Source organism: Metarhizium acridum, assembly GCF_019434415.1.
Source record: "Metarhizium acridum strain ARSEF 324 chromosome Unknown scaffold_1, whole genome shotgun sequence".
Classification (NCBI taxonomy): Eukaryota; Fungi; Ascomycota; class Sordariomycetes; order Hypocreales; family Clavicipitaceae; genus Metarhizium; species Metarhizium acridum.
The window spans coordinates 776,486-798,535 of NW_027094015.1; the positions used below are offsets into that span (position 1 = coordinate 776,486).

General features: G+C 51.2%; 9 protein-coding genes across 9 annotated transcripts; 3 read left to right on the forward strand and 6 right to left on the reverse strand.

Moving 5' to 3' along the window:
* Nucleotides 1–1,399: 1,399 nt before the first annotated feature.
* Nucleotides 1,400–7,475, forward strand: J3458_000193 (uncharacterized protein; the record flags this gene model as incomplete). Its single annotated transcript, XM_066115997.1, has 4 exons — nt 1,400–1,506; nt 1,662–3,474; nt 3,524–6,326; nt 6,379–7,475. 4 exons carry the CDS (start codon nt 1,400–1,402, stop codon nt 7,473–7,475), a joined length of 5,820 nt encoding a protein of 1,939 aa, XP_065977878.1.
* Nucleotides 7,476–8,096: 621 nt separating this feature from the next.
* Nucleotides 8,097–8,473, forward strand: J3458_000194 (uncharacterized protein; the record flags this gene model as incomplete). Its single annotated transcript, XM_007813815.2, has 2 exons — nt 8,097–8,189; nt 8,300–8,473. The coding sequence occupies 2 exons, from the start codon at nt 8,097–8,099 to the stop codon at nt 8,471–8,473; spliced, it is 267 nt and encodes an 88-aa protein (XP_007812006.2).
* Nucleotides 8,474–8,742: 269 nt separating this feature from the next.
* On the reverse strand, nt 8,743–10,483 carry MRPS5 (mitochondrial 37S ribosomal protein uS5m). The gene is made up of 2 exons (XM_007813816.2): nt 9,106–10,483; nt 8,743–9,016 (listed from the first exon to the last, which is right to left on the reverse strand). Exons 1-2 carry the CDS (start codon nt 10,388–10,390, stop codon nt 8,796–8,798), a joined length of 1,506 nt encoding a protein of 501 aa, XP_007812007.2. The 5' UTR covers nt 10,391–10,483; the 3' UTR covers nt 8,743–8,795.
* A 664-nt stretch (nt 10,484–11,147) lies between these two features.
* On the forward strand, nt 11,148–11,372 carry J3458_000196 (uncharacterized protein; the record flags this gene model as incomplete). Its single annotated transcript, XM_066115998.1, has 1 exon — nt 11,148–11,372. One exon carries the CDS (start codon nt 11,148–11,150, stop codon nt 11,370–11,372), a length of 225 nt encoding a protein of 74 aa, XP_065977879.1.
* A 457-nt stretch (nt 11,373–11,829) lies between these two features.
* On the reverse strand, nt 11,830–12,574 carry J3458_000197 (uncharacterized protein; the record flags this gene model as incomplete). The annotated part of the gene is made up of 2 exons (XM_066115999.1): nt 11,830–12,066; nt 12,278–12,574. The coding sequence occupies 2 exons, from the start codon at nt 12,572–12,574 to the stop codon at nt 11,830–11,832; spliced, it is 534 nt and encodes a 177-aa protein (XP_065977880.1).
* A 404-nt stretch (nt 12,575–12,978) lies between these two features.
* Nucleotides 12,979–13,317, reverse strand: J3458_000198 (uncharacterized protein; the record flags this gene model as incomplete). The annotated part of the gene is made up of 1 exon (XM_066116000.1): nt 12,979–13,317. The coding sequence occupies one exon, from the start codon at nt 13,315–13,317 to the stop codon at nt 12,979–12,981; it is 339 nt and encodes a 112-aa protein (XP_065977881.1).
* A 160-nt stretch (nt 13,318–13,477) lies between these two features.
* J3458_000199 (uncharacterized protein) lies at nt 13,478–14,345 on the reverse strand (the record flags this gene model as incomplete). Its single annotated transcript, XM_066116001.1, has 2 exons — nt 13,478–13,567; nt 13,629–14,345. 2 exons carry the CDS (start codon nt 14,343–14,345, stop codon nt 13,478–13,480), a joined length of 807 nt encoding a protein of 268 aa, XP_065977882.1.
* Nucleotides 14,346–14,430: 85 nt separating this feature from the next.
* Nucleotides 14,431–17,655, reverse strand: J3458_000200 (uncharacterized protein; the record flags this gene model as incomplete). Its single annotated transcript, XM_066116002.1, has 7 exons — nt 14,431–15,107; nt 15,185–15,385; nt 15,447–15,656; nt 15,743–16,070; nt 16,263–16,743; nt 17,080–17,135; nt 17,221–17,655. The coding sequence occupies 7 exons, from the start codon at nt 17,653–17,655 to the stop codon at nt 14,431–14,433; spliced, it is 2,388 nt and encodes a 795-aa protein (XP_065977883.1).
* A 3,772-nt stretch (nt 17,656–21,427) lies between these two features.
* On the reverse strand, nt 21,428–22,015 carry J3458_000201 (uncharacterized protein; the record flags this gene model as incomplete). Its single annotated transcript, XM_066116003.1, has 1 exon — nt 21,428–22,015. The coding sequence occupies one exon, from the start codon at nt 22,013–22,015 to the stop codon at nt 21,428–21,430; it is 588 nt and encodes a 195-aa protein (XP_065977884.1).
* Between the last annotated feature and the right edge of the window lie 35 nt (nt 22,016–22,050).

Consider the following 22,050-nt stretch of genomic DNA (forward strand, 5'->3'; position numbering starts at 1 on the left):
TAGGTAAGACTGAGCAAAGTGGTAGGATTTATACGAGGCTTATACCGCCACAATCACAAGTGCCATCAGGGTTCGGAGTGAACTCATGCTGGATGGCGAACATTGCCGCCCCGATCTCATAAGCAAGGCGACTCAAACTTGCATGTTTTCGGGCCGCTAAGCGGCCATTTATATTTTCTTTTTCTTTTTCGTTATCAACCTTCCGCAAAGCTGACCGTCTGGTCTATGTGGAGATTTCCCCAAGACTACACGGCCTGCTTCGTGTTCTCAACAAGCAATCCAGCCGTATACTTTTTGGTCCAAAGTGTTTAGTTTCTTGCTTTATAAACATACAACAAACATGGTGCGTCAGAAAGTCTTGGGAGAGAAGCCAGGCTTCCGACAGCCATTCATCATACTTTTAGTGCTGTGAACTTGGAGTGGGCCACACCGCAATTCTGATTAGAGGACAGTCACTTGACGGAATCTGGAATGTTCCTGCGGCCACGGTTCTACGTGACAGTGCCTCTGGGTAAACATTGCCAAGACGATTTCGTGACCGCGGAGTGTCTCATGCACTGGAGACAAAGTCTACACAACACCATTGTAAACAAAGGATAAGGCGGCCTCCACGTTGCACAACTCACGTCATTGAGCCGCTAAAGAACTCAAAGAGTACGAGCACCTAGGACCAACATGACATACAAGATGGAGCACAATGGACGGTATCGAGTCCTTGCCTCTCCGCCACTCCATGTCGACAAGCTCCAGCCCAAAGACAAACATGCTCCCGTCCGTCGTCCACGTCATAAATAGCCGCAGCTTCGTAGCAAATCGGCGCGCGACAACTGCGTGCACGGGGTCACACAAATTTTCTGCATCCTTTTCACAAAAGAAAAAAAAAAGATGAAAGTTCTGAAGTGTACCTCCCAGCCGAGGCCGTATGGAGTGTTACACGCGTGGCTTGGGCAATGACCCCTCGTTCCCGCCCGTTGCCCCGGCAACAGTCAGAGCTCCATGTGTAAACATGGCGCCTACTTTGAAGCCCAATGACTGGGTGGGCTACCCAGCCGTCGTCAACAATCCATGGCCCTTCAAAGCGATCAATTTACCGCTCCTTCCTCCCCGGTGTGCCCAAGTCTGCATCCATCCTCTGATTATCGATTTGCGAACCAAGACAGGATTATGAAGAGACGACCTTGATATTTTTGACTTTATCCTCTTGCGAGTCCTGTTTTTTTTTTCCCCGTTTTGATTACATTACACGATACCAATTTTGCATATGCTTGGTGGACATATTCGACCCCGAAAAGAGTAAGCGGCTGCTGTCCGCATTCCTCGTCAGTCCACATCGCATTCCTCAACAAAACATCACGGAATAAAGGGTCTCTTGGAGCAGAGGACCCGTTATTCCTCGAATATGTCACTGTCAGATTGGGACTCGAATTCGTCCCGAGATGGAGAGAGATACCTAAAACACCAGCATTCTGCTTCTTCGGACCACGGCGTGCGAGCTCTCGTTCCTATGTGCGTAATTATGACCTGTTTTTTTCTTTCTTTCCAAATTAATATTCCCTCCTTCCCTTTCGTGCTTCATCACTTTCCTCTTTCTTTCCAAAGAAGGTTCATCTTCTTTTAGAATTTCATGTCCACCTTGGCGACGCGAGACTAACACTCGGTAGGTGGGATAGCTCAGATCCAGAACGAGCTCCGCCGCCTCTACCATTGAACCCCAATCCCCAGTCGCCCGGCTTTACCTCGCGTGCCGGCACGTCGAGCGCCATTCAATCTGCGCATGCTGCCTTGAACGAGCGGGCGCGGGAAAACAGTGCCGTTGTCAGGCGCGGCGACGGATCACCGGAGAGAGCCCTAGTCAAGGGCGCTTCACATCGCCGTTTGCAGTCGCTACAACCTGGTTCTGTACGAGACCTGAGCTTGATGATTGAAGGAACCTGGAGTAAACCGGACCTCAGACCCGCAACACCCACAACACCGCGAGAGTTACCACCCGAGCCAAGGTCTGACAGAGACTCTGCCAATTCAACACCGATTCCTGGACCCAGCTTGACGCCTATTTTGAGGCCGACGGCCAGACGGCTTCCCCAGAGCATACTGGGCGAGAATACGCCACCGCAGAGCTCGACTATGCTGGCTCTGCAAAATATGGGCACCAAGTCTTCTTCAAGAGAGGCAGAGCCTGCTCTGTCTAACATCACAAACGGCTCCACGCCTAAGCAGCCTCCCTATTCGGATGATGTATCCGCTCAACTTCTTACGCTCACAAATATTGCGACATCTCTGCAGAAGGAGATGTCGGCTTTGAGTCGGCGAAGTCGGGACAATGCTACTGATTTACTAAGCTTGAAGGAGGCGACCAAGTCCAGAGATGAGGACGTCAGGAGGAGCCTTAGAGAACTTGTGGGCAATATTAACGAGCAATCCAGTCGTATCACCTCCTTAAATGGCCCGTATCTTGATAATAAGCCCTTTGGCTCACCTCCCACGCATTCACGAGCCTTCCAACTTCCCCGGATACCATCACCAAAGAGCTTTGCTGAGTCAATTGACCGTGGTTCCATCAGCACACCTTCTCTGTCTGGAGTCGACACATCTGCCTCACTCATACTTTTGGAGAAGATTTGGAATGGGCTCGGCACTAAAGAAGGACAAGAGTCACTGGTTGGATTGCTTACCCAGTTGTCCCAGAAGCTTTCTGGGCTAGCCACCTCTGCCAAGGTCGACGAGCTGGCGGAGTACATTCGTTCGCAATCAGAGAATGCTGTCGTACTTGGAAGCGCAACCGGAAGCGGGAGTTTGGGCATTCAAGACATGGAACTGGAAAGGGGTGGCCTTGTGCCCCAACGAGTCGACCGACTCCTCTTCAATGGAGAGAATAGAAGATCATCTGCACCATCTGGGCGTGGCGCGGAGCTTGTAAATGAAGACCTTATGAACATTATCCGATCCGTCAAAGACAGTGTCACCCAGGGTGGTGGCTTGACTGCAGAGGTTAAAGCTCTAGTGCGCGAACTGAGGGGTGAGGTTCTAGGCATGGGGCGAGAACTAGGCAAGAGGTTGGAGAAGGTCGGAAGCAGGGGAATTGAAGAGGCTGAGCCTCCTAGTAAAGACGAGGTTTCCAGAGTTATTGATGAAGGCTTGGAGCAAATGAAGGAACAGCTCAATAACGTCTTGCGAGAACACCGTCGCCAGTCTGCCCAGTCACAGTCTTCACAAAAGACGGTGGTTGATTATAAGGAAATCTACAATGCCATGCGAGCTGCGTTGCGTGATAACGAAGCCTCTACCGATGAGACACCCGACTTGAGCCGAGAAGACGTCATCGAGGCGGTCAGAGACGCTTGGGAAAACTACAAGCCCGAGATTGAAGTGCAACAGCTCGGTCTTGAACGAGATGAAGTCTTGGCTTGCCTCAAAGAAGGCCTTCAGGAGTATGCTCCTCGGGATGAACGACCTGAGGCTGCAACCAGAGAAGAAGTATTCGAAGGCCGTTGTGGAAGGGCTCAAGCACTTTGTCCCTCCCCAGGTCGAAACCCCAGCCTCCTTATCCCGAGACGAAATCATTGATGCTGTTCGTGATTGTCTTGAGGAACTTGAATTCCCCGTCGCCGCATCTGCCGTTGGCGCCGAGTTGTCGCACCGTGATGTCGTTGACGCCGTGCGCGAAGGCCTCAGCGGTCTTGATCTCCCTCGAAATGATGCCCTTATCGCGGCTCCTAGCAACAATGATGAAATTGCCTCCCGCCTTCAGGACATTATGGAGTATATGAAGCTTGAATTCAAGGCCGCCTCTGAGTCACATCGCGATGACGTTCATCGAGCTGTCCGTGAGGGCCTTAGCGGGCTCGATCTTCCTCGTGGCGATGCTCTTGTGGCAGTGCCCGCCAATACTGATGAGATTGTCTCTCGCCTTCAGGACATTATGGAATACATGAAGCTTGAATTTAAGGCTGTCTCTGAGGAAGCCAAAGACAATGTGGCCGCAAATGGACGAGACACTGAGCAAGTTCTTGACGCCACCAAGGATGGACTTGAAAATCTTCGCATCGCCATCGAAAGCTACGTCGACAGGGTTTCTGGTGTTGCTGGCCACGAAGAGTTTATGGACAACATGTCAAGGACCATGGAGGAGTTCAAGAAGGAAGTTTCCAGGGCTGTATCCATGGCCAACGACAGCTCCCGCGAGGAGCTCCAAACACAGCTGGAGGGATTGCGCGAAGTTGTCAACTCTTCTATGGTCCCTGCAGCCGCCCCTACAGCTCCTAGTGTCAATAATCAGGAAGTCCTTGAAGCCCTTCACAATGGATTGACTAGCCTTCGACAAGAAATCTTGCGGCCTCGACCTGAGACAGGCGACATCTTGGATGCCATTCAGGATGGCCTGAACGACCTCCGCGCGGCCTTTGAAAGAGTTATCAATAAACCTGTGGACTTGACTGCCAACGACGAGGTTCTGGATGCGCTCAAGTCCGGTTTGGATGGTGTTAGGTCAGATATTGAGACCCTCCGTGACAGCAGCAACGAAAGAGCTGTTGCGGCTGTTGCGACTGCTACAGAAGAAGATATCAGCCGAGCGATTATCCCTGCCGACATGGTGAAGCAAGATGACATTAAGAATCTCGAAGTCCTCATCACTCAGCTCAGGATCAAAGTTGAGGCAATGGAGCCAGAGACGGAGACTGTTCAGCGAGATGATTTGGCTCGCCTGGAAGAAATGCTTCGTAGTGTCCAGGAGGGTGTCAATGAAATCTCGACTCGAGAGCCACCTGCTGCTGCCGAGCCCGCTCAAGAAGTGCATGAGGCCAGTGACGCTACCAATAGTGATGCCGCTTCCAAGGACGATGTCCAGGCTATTGAGACTATTCTCCGGAACACCAAAGCCAGTCTGGACGATCTCGTTGAGGGTGAACAGGCGGTCCGTAAGGAGCACCTCGATGCCATTGAGACTCTGATTCTAGAGACGCGTGAGACTATGACGTCCATGACCGAACAGCTAGCCACTATTTCACAGAAGGAGGACCTCAATGCGCTGGAGACTCTTGTTACACAACTTAGCCTTGGTCTGGAGGAAATAAAGGAAAGAAGCGACAAGGCACCGTCCTCCGATGAAGAGACGGCCACCAAGACTGGTCTTGAGGCCGTCGAAGCTGTTGTTCTGGAGATTAAGACAGCACTCGATGGTTTGACGTCGACTGATTTTGCCAGCATCTCCAACAAGGAAGACGTGTCCAACTTGGAGACGCTACTGAAGGAAGCCAAAGAGAAGATCGAGGCACATACCGAATCGACTACCAAGGCACTTGATGACCGTCAAGCGGAGATAGTTGGTGTTGCCGATCGCGTCACGGCGGTCAAGACCTTGTTGGAAGAGTTCCAGGAAGCCATCAAGAGTAAGTTGGAAGATGGGTCGTCGGGAATTGATGCTGTCACAAAGTTGCTCGAAGGTATGGGAGAGAAAATCGACAAGAATGAAAACATCAGCGCCGAAGTCAAGGAAATGTTCGAAACGATGAAGACCCAGTTTGAAGAGAACAAGGAAGTTGTTGCTGGGGCCCGGCTGGAGTCCAATGAGAAGCTTCAGGAGGCGGTAGACAGTATTGGTACGAAGATTGACGACAAGATTACGGAGCTGAATGCCAAGTATGATGAGTTCAAAGCCACGTTGAACGAAAAAAGCGAAGCCACCGAGGCTCGGGAAATCGAGACCGAAGCTGCTGTTGTTGGTACCAAGGCTATTGCCGAGGACTTAAAGCTTCTTATTGATACCCTTGGCTCAACTGTCACAGACTCTTTGGAGAAGATGGAAGAAGCATCCAAGACAGTCTTCTCCAAGGTCGAGGATCTCGCCACCCGTACAGACGAGATTGAGACGGAGGGGAAAACGGAACACCAGAAGACTCGTGACCATGTACAACAAGCTGTCGCTGCTGTCGAGAGCTTGCAGGGTGAGATGAAGGAACACCAGCCCGAGATCCTGGCAGTTGTGAAAGACATTCTCCTGCTGGTTGGAGAGCACTTTGAACACTCCAAAACGGCCTCCACTGAACTTCGGGACAAGATTGCTGAGGCAAAGCCCGTCGAGCAACCAATGCTTCCGCCTCCTGAGAAGTACGACGACTCGGCAGTGCAGGAGAAGCTCAATCTCATTGCGGAACAAAAGTATGACGACACAGCAGTACAGGAGAAGCTCAATCTCATTGCAGAACAGAAGTATGACGACACAGCAGTACAGGAGAAGCTCAATCTCATTGCAGAACAAAAGTATGACGATTCCGAGATCAAGGAGAGGCTCGATAGACTGGTCGAGCAGCGATACGACGACTGGCCCAGTTCATGAGAAGCTTGATAGACTGGTTGAACAGCGCTACGATGATAGCATAGTCCATGAGAAGCTTGACAAGCTCGTAGATTATAGCACCACGACAGCCCAAGCATTTGCCCAGCTGGAGACATTGGACAGGGTCCATCAGTCCGTCGTCAACACTGCTGCTGAGATCTCACAGTTCCTGTCTTCCCAGACACAACGAATCGAAAATGACCACGAGGATCGGGAAAAGACTCTTCAGGATACCGTGATTGAATTGGAGCGCAAGCTTGCTGAGCGAGAACACGTGGAAGCAGCTATTCTCAGCCTCCAGGACGAAGAAGAGAGGCTTCGCAACAGTGTTCTGAATCTGCGGACAGAGCAGGAGAGCTTAATTAGACAAAAGACTCGATTGACGGGCGATGTTTCCTCTCTGGAGACAGCCTTGCGTCTGCGCAAGGAAGAGCTGTCAGATATGGAACACCGCGCAGAGAGACTGGAACGACGCATCGTGGAGGGCGTCATGGACCACTCTCGGGTACTATTGATGGCTAAGGGCAGCAAGGGACGTGACGCCATGAACCGGAAACGCGTTAAGAAGCCTGTCGGTGAAGATGGGGAAACTGGCGGTACCAAGTCCCGTCCTGCCGTCAACATGGCTCTGGCCGCCAGAAGAAACCTTGGGGTTCCCTCACAGAACGGATCTGCGCGACGTATTGCGTCGCTCAGTCAGATGAACAGCAGCTCGCCGTCTGCTCTGGTCAAGAGAAGCCAAAGCGTACGCACAGCAGCTGGCAATGCTCTCCGGAAGCGAAGTTGGGGCGGAGGTTTGGCAAAGGGGTTTGGGGAAGAAGACAAGGAGAATCTTGGCGTTGGTGAGACTGTAGAGGAACTTGATGAACCAGATACAGCAGCTCCCTCGCCAGTGGCAAGCACTGTTGCGTATACAGTCGACGATAACTCTGCACTTGACTCACTGGTGGACGATGACGGTGAAGGCAGTGATACAGGGACACTGAGAAGAAGTAGCGTTGGCACGACGGTCATGTCGAGCCAATACACGGAATCGGAGGCCGGGTATAGCGAGTACGATGGGACGGAAAGCGACTGGACAGAGAGCCAAGTTGGGACGGATGTCGGGGCCGAGAACGGGCTGGTTGTTTATGAACAGTAGCGGCAAGGACGGTGAACAATAGATATATAGGTGCAATTTGGGGATGTTTTGGCCCACGGCACTCTTTCGATACGATGTACGGATTACAGGACAGAGATTGTTAATTTTGAGCGTTCTTGTTTTGTCTTCTTGTGGAGGTATCAATTGATAAGTGCCCAACCTTTGCGTCTTCTGTGAATACAGCGTGTGCATAGTTTCTTGATGAGATAATTGTATTATTTGGATGGGCTCGGCTTGGAATGGGGTGAGTATGCGAGAAGTTATTCTATACGGAGCATGTTTGGCGTCATTTGTCGTTGGTGACGCCAAGTGTCATGTATCGAGATTTCAATAGAGCTTTTTGCCGAGAAGTACCTTGCTGCGTTTGGTGTTTCCTACTGCCCAACGGAGTACTATACCGAGCAGACTTGCTAGAGGAATATCCGGGGTTGAATTTGATGACAGTCGTGTTCGTGTACGGAGCACTGTGTGGGCTTTTTGTTGATGGATCACGGCCACTCAGTGGAAGTGGTGGTGGGGATGCAGTGAAACCACTCTACACCAAAGACCTCCCCCCCCCCAACGCGTCTCGCCGTCGCGCGCCCGTCACCCGGTAGCATCCGCGCACGCTCACCACCCGCAATGGAGCAAACTATCCTCTCCACGCCTGAGCTCTCGCCCCTCGAGCAAGAGGTCCTCGAGGAATACGAACGGCTGGCCGGCAATATGAAGCAGGTGTGTGGCTCTGCCGCCTTTGTCCCCCCCCCCCCCCCCCCCCGGTCGTTTCTGGCAGACGTGATGAAGGAAAGGCGGTGGACGGAAAAGCTGATTTCGGGTGTGTGTAGTTGGCGAGTGTGCTGGACGACCTTGCTTCGAAGCCGTCGACGGAAATACTGGATGGGCTGCGGGACCTGGAGCGCAAGACGAGCCTGGCGTTTACGCTGCTCAAGGCGAGCGTGTACAGCATAGTGCTGCAACAGGAGATTGATTGGGGCGGCGGGAGGGAGGAGGAGGAGTGACTTGTTCCTTGCTTGCTTTTTCTTTGTCTTTGCCGAGTGCTGCAGATCGACTGGCTGGTGTTTTGCTGCGAGATGGGATGGGGCGCGGTTTTGACGGGAGGGTAGGGGAGGAGATGGGATGCGTGACATGGAACAGACTGGCTGGATAGATGGGCGTAAGTGACATAAATGATACCCTGCATCATGATGGCGGCGGCTCTGAATACGCCTGCAGCATGTGTCGCGGTGGCTCTCTCCAGCCATTGCGTGATGCACATTTGGTTTAGGGGGGATAAAATGTACAATTAGTATACACGACACGCCACGCTCGGCTGGGACTCCTCTAGTATACAGCACCCCCGTAATACACTTTCCGCACGTCAACCATCTTCTTGCCCCTGCCGATGGCAATCTCCTCGGGATCGACCTGGTTTGTGAGCGCCTCGTACGCCGCCTTGACCGAGTTCATGGGGTTCTTGGACCGCGGCATGCGGCCGTGGATATCGTGGATGCCCGCGGCGCGGCACATTTCAAAGAGGCGGTGGGGGACGCGAAGCCCGAAACCTACAATCAAAAGGTTTTAGTTCACACTCGACTCGACTCTCTTGGGCCAAAGGAATAAAAACATGAGACATGGCAGGGGAGAGACATACCAGGTGGTCGGGAGAAAAGCTCGACAACCGTCCCGGACACCTTGGCCTTGGCGTTGCCGAAAATGGTGCGGTTCTCGTAGCGCCGGATGGGCTTCATGTTGCGAATGGCAAGCAGCTGCGCCGTCTCGGCGGCCAGGCCTGCCTCAGTCGACTTGGCGATGCCGAGACCCAAGCGGCCGTTGCCGTTGCCCGCAATGGCCACGACCGATGTGCTGCGTACTTTACCCAGACGGGTCTGGTTGGAGACCCATCGCGTGACGAGCACCTTGCGGTAGATGGACTGAATGTCTTTGAGCGTCATGCCTGTGAGCCGCTTGATCTCCTGGTAGTGGCCGCCGTCATCCTGGCCCTCGTCCTCGGGATCCGCAGCCGACTTGTACAGGCCCTCGACGCCGGGGACCTTGCCCAACTCAGCAGCTTCGGCAGAGTAGGCACGGTTGACTCCAGCGGGACCGTCGGCCAGCAACTCCAAGTTGGAGGGCTCGACTTCGCTCTCGTCCGTCATCGACGATAGCTTGTCCAGCTCCTTTTTCCACTCTGCGTCCACTGCCTCGTCGAGCTTCATAGCCTGCGCTCTCGTCAACAGGTCCGGCCCTGATGCATTAGCATCCGGCTCCTGCTTCCCATCCTCTACGGTGAGATACTTCTTGAGCAGTTCAGGATCGTTTTCAAGATCCTTGAGCTCGTCCTCTGTGAGGTCTATTAATTCCGCGCCACTGCTCTCCTTTACCCTCCTCAGGGCGCGGACCATGGCTCTCGTGAGCTGGTGACTGGTCTTTTTAGCCGTCATTTGTGACATTTTCGAGCCGTACTGGTCTACCCATTCGTTGTGGTTCAGCCACTCCGGCTCTTTGGGAGTGACGTCGACCTTCGGCTTGACATCATATCTCGGATCGAGCACCGTAAAGTCCTCAATGTAGTTCGGTCGGTAGGGGTCGTCGCGGAGACGGCCCTGGATAACCAGGTCATCTGTGTTGATGGCTTCCTCTCCGGCCCGAAGAGCCTCCAGCTGCTCGGGGGTGTACTTTTGCTTCAGGAGCTCCAGCTCCTCCTTGGTATAGTCGGGGAACTTCTCCTGGCGATACTTTGACAGCACAGAGGGGTTCAAAAGCCCCATTTCCTCGGCCTTGACATTTCGAAACCGTGACCGCCGCTTGAAGCGCGGTGCCGAGCTGTGGAATTGCTGGCATTGCACAACTGATGCCGCGGTTGGAGAGCCAGCTCGGGATCGGGTCGAGGCAATACACCTGCCCAGGAGGCTGTGCGCCGGGCGTGCCACGCTCATGCCCACGGTCTGTTCGTCCGATACGACCCGGTGTGCAGGCTGGTCAACTGCAGTGTTGGGAGTATGTATATCGTGAACAATGCGTGTCGACGCTCACATGAGCTTGAGATTTTTCTGGCCAAGGACAATCCTCAATTGCGCAGCCCAATCGAGTTAGTCTCCGAACAGGGGTAGAGACACACGTGGGGGTTCACGTGTACCACTCGGGTCCACCACCATCTTGCTTGTGGGCATCTCGTACGAGAACTCGCATCTGCAGCGTGCTCAGAACGCCTGCAATGCCACCTTCTTGCCATGTACTCAAAAAGGTAACATATAATTTCACACACAAAAAGTGTCGCTCTTTGCACCATGGCTTCTTGTGAAGCATGCGTAGTTCCGTGGTGCATCCTATGAAACGGCCGTCTCAGGATAGCCTCCTGTGCTGGGGCCTCGTCTGCGGCCCACCAACATTTGTCAATAATCCCACTATGCCCAGACTTTACTCCCTCCCGACCATTCCTTCTTTTGCATTTCATACCTTTCTAATATCGTCATCTACCCGAGTTTCTTCCAAATTCTTCTTGTCCTTTTTCTTTCCTCCGGCGTCCTTTCCCCAATACTGCATTGCTCGCGCCGTCCTCCTCACCTCCGCAAGTCTCCTATGTGCCAGGCGCACTTACACTTGCGAACTATCCACGGCTACAGGTTCGCGGAGCCTACGAAACAGTAACGAATCTACAACCCCGCGAATTGGCTTCACTCGTCAAACGTTAAAATGGCCAACTTTGACTGGCTCCAGAAGGTCGGCGCCACCAAGGAGGCTGTCGCCGTCCTCAATGATCAGCCGTACCTCTTCGCTGACCTGCTCGTCGTTCTCGTCGGTCTTGGCTTGCAATGTCTGTTGCTTTGGTACATTCATTACGCGACTTTGAAGCCCGAGCAGAAGAAAAAGAAGAAGCCTGCCGGCGATAATGCCAGCGGCCGAGCGGGACGAAAATAAGCACACCATTATTTATCTTGTCAGCAACTCGTATTTTTTCCACCGATTTTTCCCAACTTGCCATTCATTGTTTGGGCAGCCAATTGCATATGGTCGACCTTCCCCTGGTGGGCTAGGCGTTGATTTGATTTATATTTCGTCTTGGGCGGACTTTCTTAACATTAATATTGTGTTGGCGTTGAAACACATCAGCTCCTTGAGTGGCACACCCACAATGTATTGCTCGCAAACATATTGCTCGCAGAGTGCTTGTCTGAATTCATATTGCGGTTTCATTATCATGGCTATCTTTTGGCATCGAAAGTTTCAGTGCAATCTTAGAACCTCTTGAAATATACACAATAGTCTCCACACATCTCTTGTTTGGTTCATTCATTCGGGGCATTGCGGCCAACTTTGCATGTCTTTGTCTTTGCACTTGTCATTCTATCGCGTCCGAGTGTGCCAGAGCCGTCGCTTAATGTCGTGAAGTCGGTATGTTAGACGCCATCAGGTTCCAAAGGCTGCTTTCAATACCATTTCGAACAAGATCTTCCCGATAGGTATTTCCCTTAGAGCTGTTATCCTCGCTCTGAAAGTATGAGACCAGTTTCAATCCTTCCACCTTTTTACGAAGACTCGGCGATTCTGCGGCCTTCATTCGCTCCAGAGAAGTAGCAATTGCGAACAAGGAGTCCTTCCTGGCTGATATATCCTGAAGCTGTGGTTAGTTTGATTTCCCTTCCTCTTGAAAAAGACTTTACCTGTAGATATGGTATATTAAAGACTGCTGGAGCCAACTGGGAGAGCGGTTTACCAGGGCTTCTACCGATGAATTTCATATTCCTGGGGCATCTTTTGATCCCGACCATTATATTTGCTAGGCAGCTCTCCAATAATTCTTTGGTACAAGTAGAATAAATCACCTCGCTGGTGATTTTGTGCCGACTTCTCCTTCGTTTTAGCCTTCGGGAAGTTTCGCTCTCTGCAATGTCTAGATTCATCCCTTTGATGAAGTCGTCAACCGCTCTTTGGTCGTCCAAAGCCAAGCAGTCAAATTCGACATCGCCGCTCATTCTCAAGCCACCCGCCGTCTTCGAACCACGACGAGCTGCACCTCTTGTGGCTTTGGTCACCTTTTCTTTTTTCTTCGGGGCCTTCCCTTCCTCCATAGTCTTCAATAAGTCGATTGAATAAAATACAGAGTGAAATCTTGCTACCATTGCGGCATCAGGTACCAAAGCGGATGAAAGATCTGGATGCTGAATGGACAAGCGTATCCGATTCGGATTTCTGTTCGAGCTGTTGACAGTAACAAGTCGGAGTCCCAAGTGATCAAAAACCTACACCGATTAGCAAGTAATCGCGTGCATTGTCAATGGAGACTGGGTCCATGCAACCTCAAATCCAAGCACAAGGTCTCGAATATGGTTCACCTGGTCTTCTGTTTGTACCCCGAATCCATCCACTAATATCTCGATGTTGAAATAGCAAGAGCCCGTCCTCGCAATCCATAAATTGGCTGCACGAACCAGATCCTCGAGCTCGATGCTTGTTCGCACACTTCTACAACAGTGGGGTATGTCAATTTTCAAACACCCGGTAACTGTGAGTTTGATGTTTTCAGTCATGTGGGCGATGCTAAAGTCTGGTAGAGAGATGGAATGAAGTGGCATTCTGCCGACAATGCAAGGCCCAAAACAGGGGGTTTGCCAGGAAAGCCAGGCATAATTGAGCTTTGACGGTTCAAGTTCGTCAGCAGTTCAAGGGTTCGGAATTCGATTGCATAGGGGAGATTCTGACCAGCTGCCTCCTGCTTTGGGTCTGTGAGGAAGGAACGGTCCCGGCTCAGCAGCTCCCTTTGTTGGCAGATTTTCATGCAGCCAGGCTGCCAGCACGAGGATACCACAAAATAAGTAGAATACCACGTATCAGGACCTGAAATCATGTTGTCTTCATGTCTCATATTGCTTGAAGGAGTCTATCCAATGCTCAAACTTTTAAAGCAACAAAAGAGGAATAAAAATCATCCCAAAATGGCCTACCTGAGGCCAGAAACAAAGAGATATCAAATCGCTAACTCTCGCTTCCTTTCCCTTGTCATCCTGAACTCCTCACGTGCTAGCTTACTTGGCAAACCATGGAAATTTCTTCTTGCTCGGCTCTATTGGCCCAGAGGCGCTGCTCTCCAGTTGCAGACTACGTTGATAGATCTCCTGAAATGCACAAGTCAGATATGGTCTACCGCGGGCTCGAAACATTGTTTACAAAGCTCACCTCATCATCTGTGGGCATGCGACACCCCAGGATCAAATCTCGCGCTGTTTCATGCTTGGCCAGATTGGGGTACGCTGTTCCCTGACTCTTCATAATCGGCAGCAACACCTCTCCCAACACCTCAAATTTCTTCCAATTAATACGGTCATCGTTTGGTCCAACAAATGTCTTACTGCCTTCTTCAGCTGACACAAGATCACGCCGATGCAGTGGAATGAACGGTATCCGCGGCAGCGGGGAGTTTTCCCACGCCAACCTATAAGCAAAATGGCTCTTTTGCGTTCCCATGAGGATGACCAACCGTGCAAACCGTTTCTGTACATCTGCAGGCACAAGAGCACGAGTTTGTGCCAAGCGATGAATTGCAGTTCCATTGATTCCGGCCAACACGGCGGCCAAGCCGTTGTAGTTGTTGAGCCGCCGCAGTCCCAGCGCAATGTTCATGAACTTTTCCAGCATTTGTGCCCGATGTTTTGCTTTGTCTCGCAGTAAAATCATATTTGCCACCCATTTGGCGATGTGGTTGAAGTGACTAATCATTCTGTTCACATTCTGCAAGCTCTTGCACTTGTCCTTCTGTGCTGCTGACAAGCTAACATGCCGAACAAAATCACGGATTCGTATCGAAGAGAACATTATCCAATCAATACGAGTAAGTTCGTCGGCGAAGTCGTCACCAGAGATGCCCATAAATATGTGATATCGAAATTTATTCATCGGGAGGTGATCTGATGGCTCCAATAATGTGGCTTCTCTTTCATATTCCTCAAATGAATTGAACTGAAATTGGGTGCCCGTCCTGCTACCTCTGTCCTGTGGAAGGGTTCCTTGAGCCTCCCAAACTATCCGGTTCGCCGTTAAATTGTAACGCGCCGATTCCCGCAGAAAGTTCGTCCATGTCTTTGGACAGAATTTTGCTCGCAATCTCGTCACTGGAATTGTCCGAATTCGCCCAACCCGTGTCATCATCTTCAATAACGTTGAAATAAAGGTTGCGTCGCATTTGTTGTGCAGCAATAGCAAATATTGGCTCTGTCGATAAGTGCTTGATAAAATCTTCGAGATTGCGCCGCGTTGTGAGACGAGCAAAATCACCAGGATACAGTGAAACCCATTTCGCTACAACCTCAATAATCCGTAGTTGAGTTGCTGTTCTGGTGAGATAATGCGCCGCTTTATCGTCTCGAGCCTTGTCTAACCGTACGAGGATGGCCGAGAAGAGTTCTCCTGGGGCAGCAAACTTTCGATATAAACAGAGGAATATATCGGAAAAATTGTTGTCCACTCTTGAAAGTCGGGGGGCTAGTAATCGGTCTACCAATTCCTCAAACGTGACGCCCGTAAGCTTCGGTTGCTTTTCGATAATGACATCGTCATTACGCTGAAGTATAGGAATATCATCTGAGTATCCGTGAGATTCGGAATCGGATTCATCAATATCGAGAAAAGAGTCGGATCCAGATTTGTCAGTACGAAATCCTATGAAAGCGTTAGTTTGCCCTTGTTTTGGAAAATCATTTATAGCAGGAAAAATGCCGAATCAAAGGCCAGCTTACCTGGCCGGGGACTTCTTGATGCTTGCGTACGGTAGTTTTCGCCGGATTGCTGGTTGGGTAACGTTCGGAGGATGGAGAAGTCTGAGCTCGCTCTACTGTGTTTGCTGTGTTCGCTCAGTGGCCGGCCAGCTGATGGATCGGGTGCTTCCAGGTTGGCTGCAGACTGCGCTCGTCTCCTCGAAACTGTTTCATTATTCTCATCTGCGGGCCAGTGGTGAGCACAAACGTATTTTAAAACGACCGCAAGATACAAGGAACACACCACGTCTATGCGCGACAGCTGCCCGAATCACCGCCTGTAGACATGCCTGAGAAATGTCGGGTCGATCGATCGAAATTTTGTATTGGCCGACACAAGACTTAAACAGGTGATAATTTGCCAACTCGTCCGCATTTACCTCCCAGTCGTCCTCTGGGCTATCACATTTACATGCTCCAAGGATAGCGGGTAGACCCGAGTTGGTAAGAGCGGCTAAGACCACATTACACCATTAGTCCCCCGATATTTTTTTGAACTATATCACAAGTCATCTTGAGCGAAGCACGGATGTCGCTTACCGACAGTTTGAGGCAGTTGGCGAATGGACTCCTCCGTCGTAACATCGTACAGGATAAGCGCTGCATCCATTCGCGGAACGATGTGACCGTTAATTTGTTTCGGCCATTGCATTGGCTGGGATGGGCTGAGCTCGAAATGTTCAAGATCCAGCTCGACCAGTGTGACCATGTGGGTAACGGAATCAACCACCTGGCGTGCGCTGGAGGTGTTTGTCACTGGCGGGCGAGACAGACGTAGCACGCGCTGGACAAAAGTTGACTTGCCTACAGCGTCGGCGCCGATAATGGCAATGTTGTAACTCTCCATTGCGGAAATGGGATGGTGTGACTGCGGGGAAGGGAGCACAGATATCAGCACATTATCTTCTTTGAGACACCGAAGGCATTCTCTTGATATCTCGCACCCAAGCTGCAACCACCCATCCACCCCTGTGTGCCCCGTGGTGGGAGCCGGGGGCTTGAAAGGAATCTGAGAGCTAAAGTGGGGCAACATTGAAGACAGGACAGAATCTATTCTTACCCAGTACTGTGAGGGCCCAATAGTCAAAGATTCTCGACGAGGAGGTGGCCAATGCTGAGTCTCGTTGTTGTCATCGCTATCGCTGTGTGGCTCGGCCGAGGTGCCCTCGTCGAACGCCTCACGCTCAGCGTGGGCGGTGTTGGCGGGATCGAAGCGCTGAAAGAAAGGGTCGTCGACGATGGAGACGAAAGAGTCGCGGTCACCCGCACCAGCAGTCTCGACGGGGAAAAGAGCACTTGCTGAGCTCGAGACGGCGGTCAGGCCGGTCGAGTTGGAGCTTCGAGAGAAGACACTGCTGCTGACGTCTGTCTGAGACGAGTCTCGCGTAGTGGTTCTAGATTGTCGTCGCTTGCTGCTACGGCCGGTATTGGCCGTCGTCGGCGTCGTCGTGGACAGGGTCGACCGGGTCGAAGCCGTAGCGTCAGAGAAGCGTTTGGACAAGGACGCGGGGCTATCGTCAGATACCCTACGATTCTTCCGACTACTAAAAGTGTTAGAGCTTTTTGAAGTCATTGTATGCAAATGTTGGTTGTCGGTCGCAGCCTATCGGCGCGATGGCGACGAGGTCGGGGACATGAGGTTGGCAAGCAGCCGCAATGTTGCGAGGCACTGTCGGAGACGATGTGTCTGAAGCTCCCAAGTTTCACAGATACAGGTATCCAGCTCGGGAGTAACTACGGAGCAGATGCATGCGCCAGCTGAGGAGTTATTGGACAAGTTGCCGTCTGTGACCATCCGTCGCCCGTTGGGGGAAAACCTCAATAGTCGATGACAGCCACGAAGACACTAAGGGCCGGCCTGGACGAGAGCCACTCACTTAATATCCACACCCCTTTGGGAGGAGATTCGGCGGTTACGGTTGTACTCTGTACGCTGTACGCTGGTCAATGAAAATGATTCAAATGGAAAACCTGGGGATTTTCTGGTGATGCAGGGAATAATCGATTGGTGGACGGACTCTGGTGCTGGCTGGACGGACTGCAAGGTGCAAAGGCACGGGGTACGTAAGAAGTACTCCCGTACCTTGATAGGCGAAGCGCACGCACAGCGTCAGCTCTGCACAACTTGGAGCTGGATAAAGCTGGCTGCTGCGTTCAAAGATGCCAATGGCAGAACTCGTCCGTAATCCGTATAACCAACCGAATTGAGCCGAGGGGACTTGGTGATGCAGCGGGGCATGGCATGCTCCGTCAGATGGTGCGTGCCGTTCCCAAACAGCCACAGGACCGCGGGTGCGAACGGGACTCTCGGGGCTTCCGGCTCGGTTTAAATCGTTCAATGTTGAGTCTTCGCCTGGTGGTTGGCTGGGCGGGCAACTGAGAAAAAGAGCTGTGCGGTTGAAGGTGGGAGGAAAGCATCTGGCCCGGGCACAGAATTGACGATGTTGCCGCATCGCCGGGGAAATGATCAAGTGTCAGAACATTGAATGCGGAAGATCAAATGCACGTCGCAACTGCCCCGGCAATGGCGCGGCGGGTGCAGTCGTGGTGCGACTCGTGGCAGTCCAAGGCCAATGGTCAATGCATGTGGTCAATTGTGCGGCTCAATTTTCGAGCATTGCCTGCAGTGCGCATGGGCGTACGCAGGCTTAGCCCGAGGCGGCGAGAACAGCAAGACTGCATCACCACCGTTACTGACCTTCAATAAACCGTGTTACGGACCCGTCGAGATGCCCCTTGGCGAAATATCAGTGAGTGATGGTCTTCATCGTCCGCATGTTCATCAATTTCCTCATGGTGTGACCATGCTTGAGAAATGGGTAGATTGCCGTTGGCGGGCCCCTCGATGTTGGTTCAGCAGCCTCGGGTCGTCCAAGCGAGTCTCGACGGAATAATACAATACTGCAGGCGCAACAAAACACAGCGGTGCACGGCGTCCGAGTTCGAAGCTCTCTGCCATGGCCGTTGATGCTTTGTTTGTATATCCCCGAGTTGATGCCGAATTTCGCAGTCTGAGCATGAGCACAGATGAGGCAGAAGGTGTATGGGGTTTGTCGTCCAAAATCCTGTTGCCTTCCCCGTCAGCTATAAAAAGATCTTCTACAGAGTCCTTGGGCAGCTTGTGCCCGAGTTCATGCATGAACGAGTAGACGTCCTCTCATCTGAGTGTGTGGGACTGGCAATTCAACTCTAAAACTGTTGGCTACGGAGGATTCCGCTCAGAGCACACAAACCCAACAGAAAACGCTGTTATTAATAGCAGTCGTCTTGGCCAGCGCCATTTTCCGCCATGGATTTCGTCCAGAGAGGCCTCTCAAACTTCCCCATCCGGCTGTCTCTGGCGAGATGAAGAAAGTGTTCCACCCGGCTCACGAGCCTAATAAAAAGTCGGTCTGTGGTGTCATTTCACGTCATGATCCGCATCGAGCATGGAACATCCCCACGTCATGGCCACCCCGTCAAACTTGACAACTTGACAGCCGACAGCGCCCTTCCGTGTCCTCCTGTCAGCTCAGGGTCAGGCCACATAATTCTCCCAATTAACCGAGGACCATCTTGCCTCCCACGGTGGAGTTATAGTCTCTGGCAATACACAGTCTTCCGTAGCCAAGTTTATGCTGCTATTATGCTCCGTTGTATATGATAACGCTCAACATGGTGGTACCGTCAAGTCCAAGTCAAATCCCCTTCGCCTCCAACTGAACGGAGTATAGCCTGGCTGTTGGTTGTCCGAACTCCCAAGACAGGTGCGAGACTCCTCTGGTCAAAAATAAATGTCTGGTTAAACGTTCAAGCCAGTCAATCTTGGAACTTCCAACCACAGAGGCGTGCGCATCCAGGCATTCTCAAAAGAACCAGCTCTTTTCACTGATTCCTGTACTTCTCACAGAATATTCGTTTATGGCTGAATCTCTGAACCCCCCCCAAATCTTCGCCTTTAAGTTGACACACATCCTCTACGATGGACCCGTCTCACAGCATCTCGCATATGCGGCTGCCGATTCTCAACTTCTACCAGCACGGCTGTACCCGTGTCTGTGGTTGGCCTTCTGCAGAATACACGACTCGCATTTTGCCTTGGACTCAACAAAATTGCCTATCCGAGCGCGCCTTAAGCGCTAGTAATCGAATAGCCCAACGAGTAGCTCTATTAAAGTAAGGTAGACGAGTCCAACTCCATCATCTAAGTCAAGATAGACCAGTCGAGAAGAATTTGCAGAGGCCTGGCATCAAGTTATTCCCACGCGCCGCTAGTATAGATGCATGATGTAAGTGGCAATCGCAATATGTCTGACGTGTTGAGTTAATCGGCGCCAGCGGCTTCTTTATACAAATTTCAGACCACAATCGAAGCCATTTAAGAGTAGATTTTATGTTTGCTCAAATGTTGATCACCGCCTTGCCAAATAATGCAATGACAGCAGGGTATTTAGCACATTGGTCTGAATGAAGTCCACGGCGTATACAGTGGGAGGCAAAATGTATCTGACTACTCCAGGTAACTAGCAATCGCTCTCCATACTAAAATATACTAATAGTATATTGATGTACGCTTCTTATTGGGCAAGTGTATTCTGCCACAGACTGTAATTTGTAATTATCCATAAGACCGGGTAAAAATTGTGTAGTGTCCCGTATACGAGCCCTGCTTCAACGGCCCTGCTTATTTCCTCCATTTCCCAAGTCCTGCAACTTTATAGATTTATTTATAGGGTGATTGTGTCCAATGCCGCCCGCCTCTTCGCATAAGAAGCCCCAGAAGACTATATCAAATCGGCAAATTAAGGAGACCGCAACCCCCAAAGGCCATGTATTTTCAAGCGTTGACATTCCTTCTTACCAAGACCGCTTACACGAGACCAATATAAGGAATAGGCGTGCTGCAAAAAGCAGAAGTAACCCTTCAATGCTGTCTTCGGATTCTAAGCTTCTCCCTTGTTCATACCGTTCATGCGCAACATTGTTCACAGTCAGCCTACAGACACGACAAAGCCAGCCCACCAACTAATTGGGCCGATACAGAACCATTCAAGTCCGGAGACTGCAGGTATTTGAAGAAGAACTGGCAAAAGGCCTCTTCAAGCTACCAGTTGCTCATGTATTCTGCATGTTCTGTTATTGTTGATCAAGAAAGATAGCCATTCACGCCGTCAAAGTCGCTGCATCCCGCAACACTTCGACATGAACCAATTTCTACAGCCAGCAAGTGCATGTTTCAAAGAGCCCTACACCACGGCCTGGCCCAGGAGTCATGAAATCAACCAACAATCACTTATCAAGGCATTTACATTACCAGGTCGGGAAAGCTGAGCCATCGCCGCTGCTGCATGCAATATATACTTGAGCAGGATCCTCGGGCTCACCAGTCGAGTAATTCAGGTGCAAATGTCTACCCGTGGCCCCATAATGTTTTGGCCAAATAAAACAAGATGTCGCAACTGACTGCACACACATTGCATCCAGGCCGCACATGCTAGGTCCTGATTCACACGAATGGAGCAGAGTGAGATGACTGGGATCATGTATCGGCAATCCTATTAGCATTGCCATGCTAAACGGACGGTTTTGTGCCGCTACACGTCAAATTTACTCCGTGTTCATAGTCCTGGTGACGGCTATACCGGATGTTTGAGGGGACAAAACCATTACGCAACACCACTTCATAGACATGGACCACATTACTACTGCTATATCACTCCATCTTGACATACGACTCTCGGGGCTCAAGATCTTGTCACCTGTTTACAATAGGGATTACATGTATAACCTTCTGGTACTGTTAGGAAGTACGCGGCGGGCTGCAAACACATTGGGATACTTGCCTTTGGCGTTTTGGAGAGTGTCTAGAGCTGGTTGCATTATGCGATACTAGGAGACCTCGGCGAGGCCAGACATCATTCACCCTCCAACCGGATGTAGTTATTCATCTGTCTTTCTAATTGCCCACACTTTACATTCAATAGCCAATAGAAGATTTACACGAACCCCACGAGAATATGCCGCTTGTGCAGCGGCCGAACCCTCTAATAAGACTCAGCACCATCCGTCCATGCCACATGCATGTGCGCAAAGAATGGACGCTATACAGCTGTATATGCCGTCGCCAAGACAACAACAAAAACAAACGAACATTGCGACTACTATTCATACTCATGCCGTCTATGAAACACGTCTGACTCTTTGCTCGGCTGTCAGCGTTCCCCAGAGGTTCCGAGTCTAGTACTCCTACTCAGTACGCTTAGAAGCTTTGCTTTGTGCGCGGACTGGAAAACTTTGAATAAGCAACCCTTTCCCAATTCTGTCCCTCAAGGTTAGTCGACGTTGTCCATAAGCGACGCCATCTTCATCTGCAATTCTGAGATTCTCGACTTTTAATTTCGAATCCGCCATCTTAGATGTTGGGTCAGGTAAACCATGCAGTGCAAGAGGGTAGATCCTTTTACACCCACCGTCGTCACCGTAATCTACACCTGTGACTCGGTCCAATGTACATGTTGAGCCACACCAGACACCCAACTTACCAACAAAAACATGGGGACGGTAGATGTGCCGAGGATGAGATCTTGTTCTTCTTGCGGACCGTGGTTCGTTCAGGCTCACTGCAACCTGACGTGTGGTTTTTGTTCTGAAGAGCTGGTGCACACGTACGATGCCCTCGATCATTATTGGCACCTGCTGTTTTGGCGAAGAGGTTGAATCACTTTGCTCTGACCAAAGAAAATGATGCTGGCACCCTTCTTTGTCTCCTCTTCTGTAGCAGTGCAGGCCGTGGTAAAGCACTCTCTTCTTGGTGGGCTTCTTGGCTTCATCCATCCAATGTGTGTGTGTGGCAGAAGTACGAAGAGACA

Bases quoted from the DNA above. Each gene is read 5' to 3' on its own strand.
- MRPS5 (XM_007813816.2), bottom strand. From the start codon at position 10,390: ATGAGCGTGGCACGCCCGGCGCACAGCCTCCTGGGCAGGTGTATTGCC. The intron at 9,017-9,105 runs GTATGTCTCTCC...TTTTGATTGTAG, and splicing joins GCTTTTCTCCCGACCACCTG to GTTTCGGGCTTCGCGTCCCC.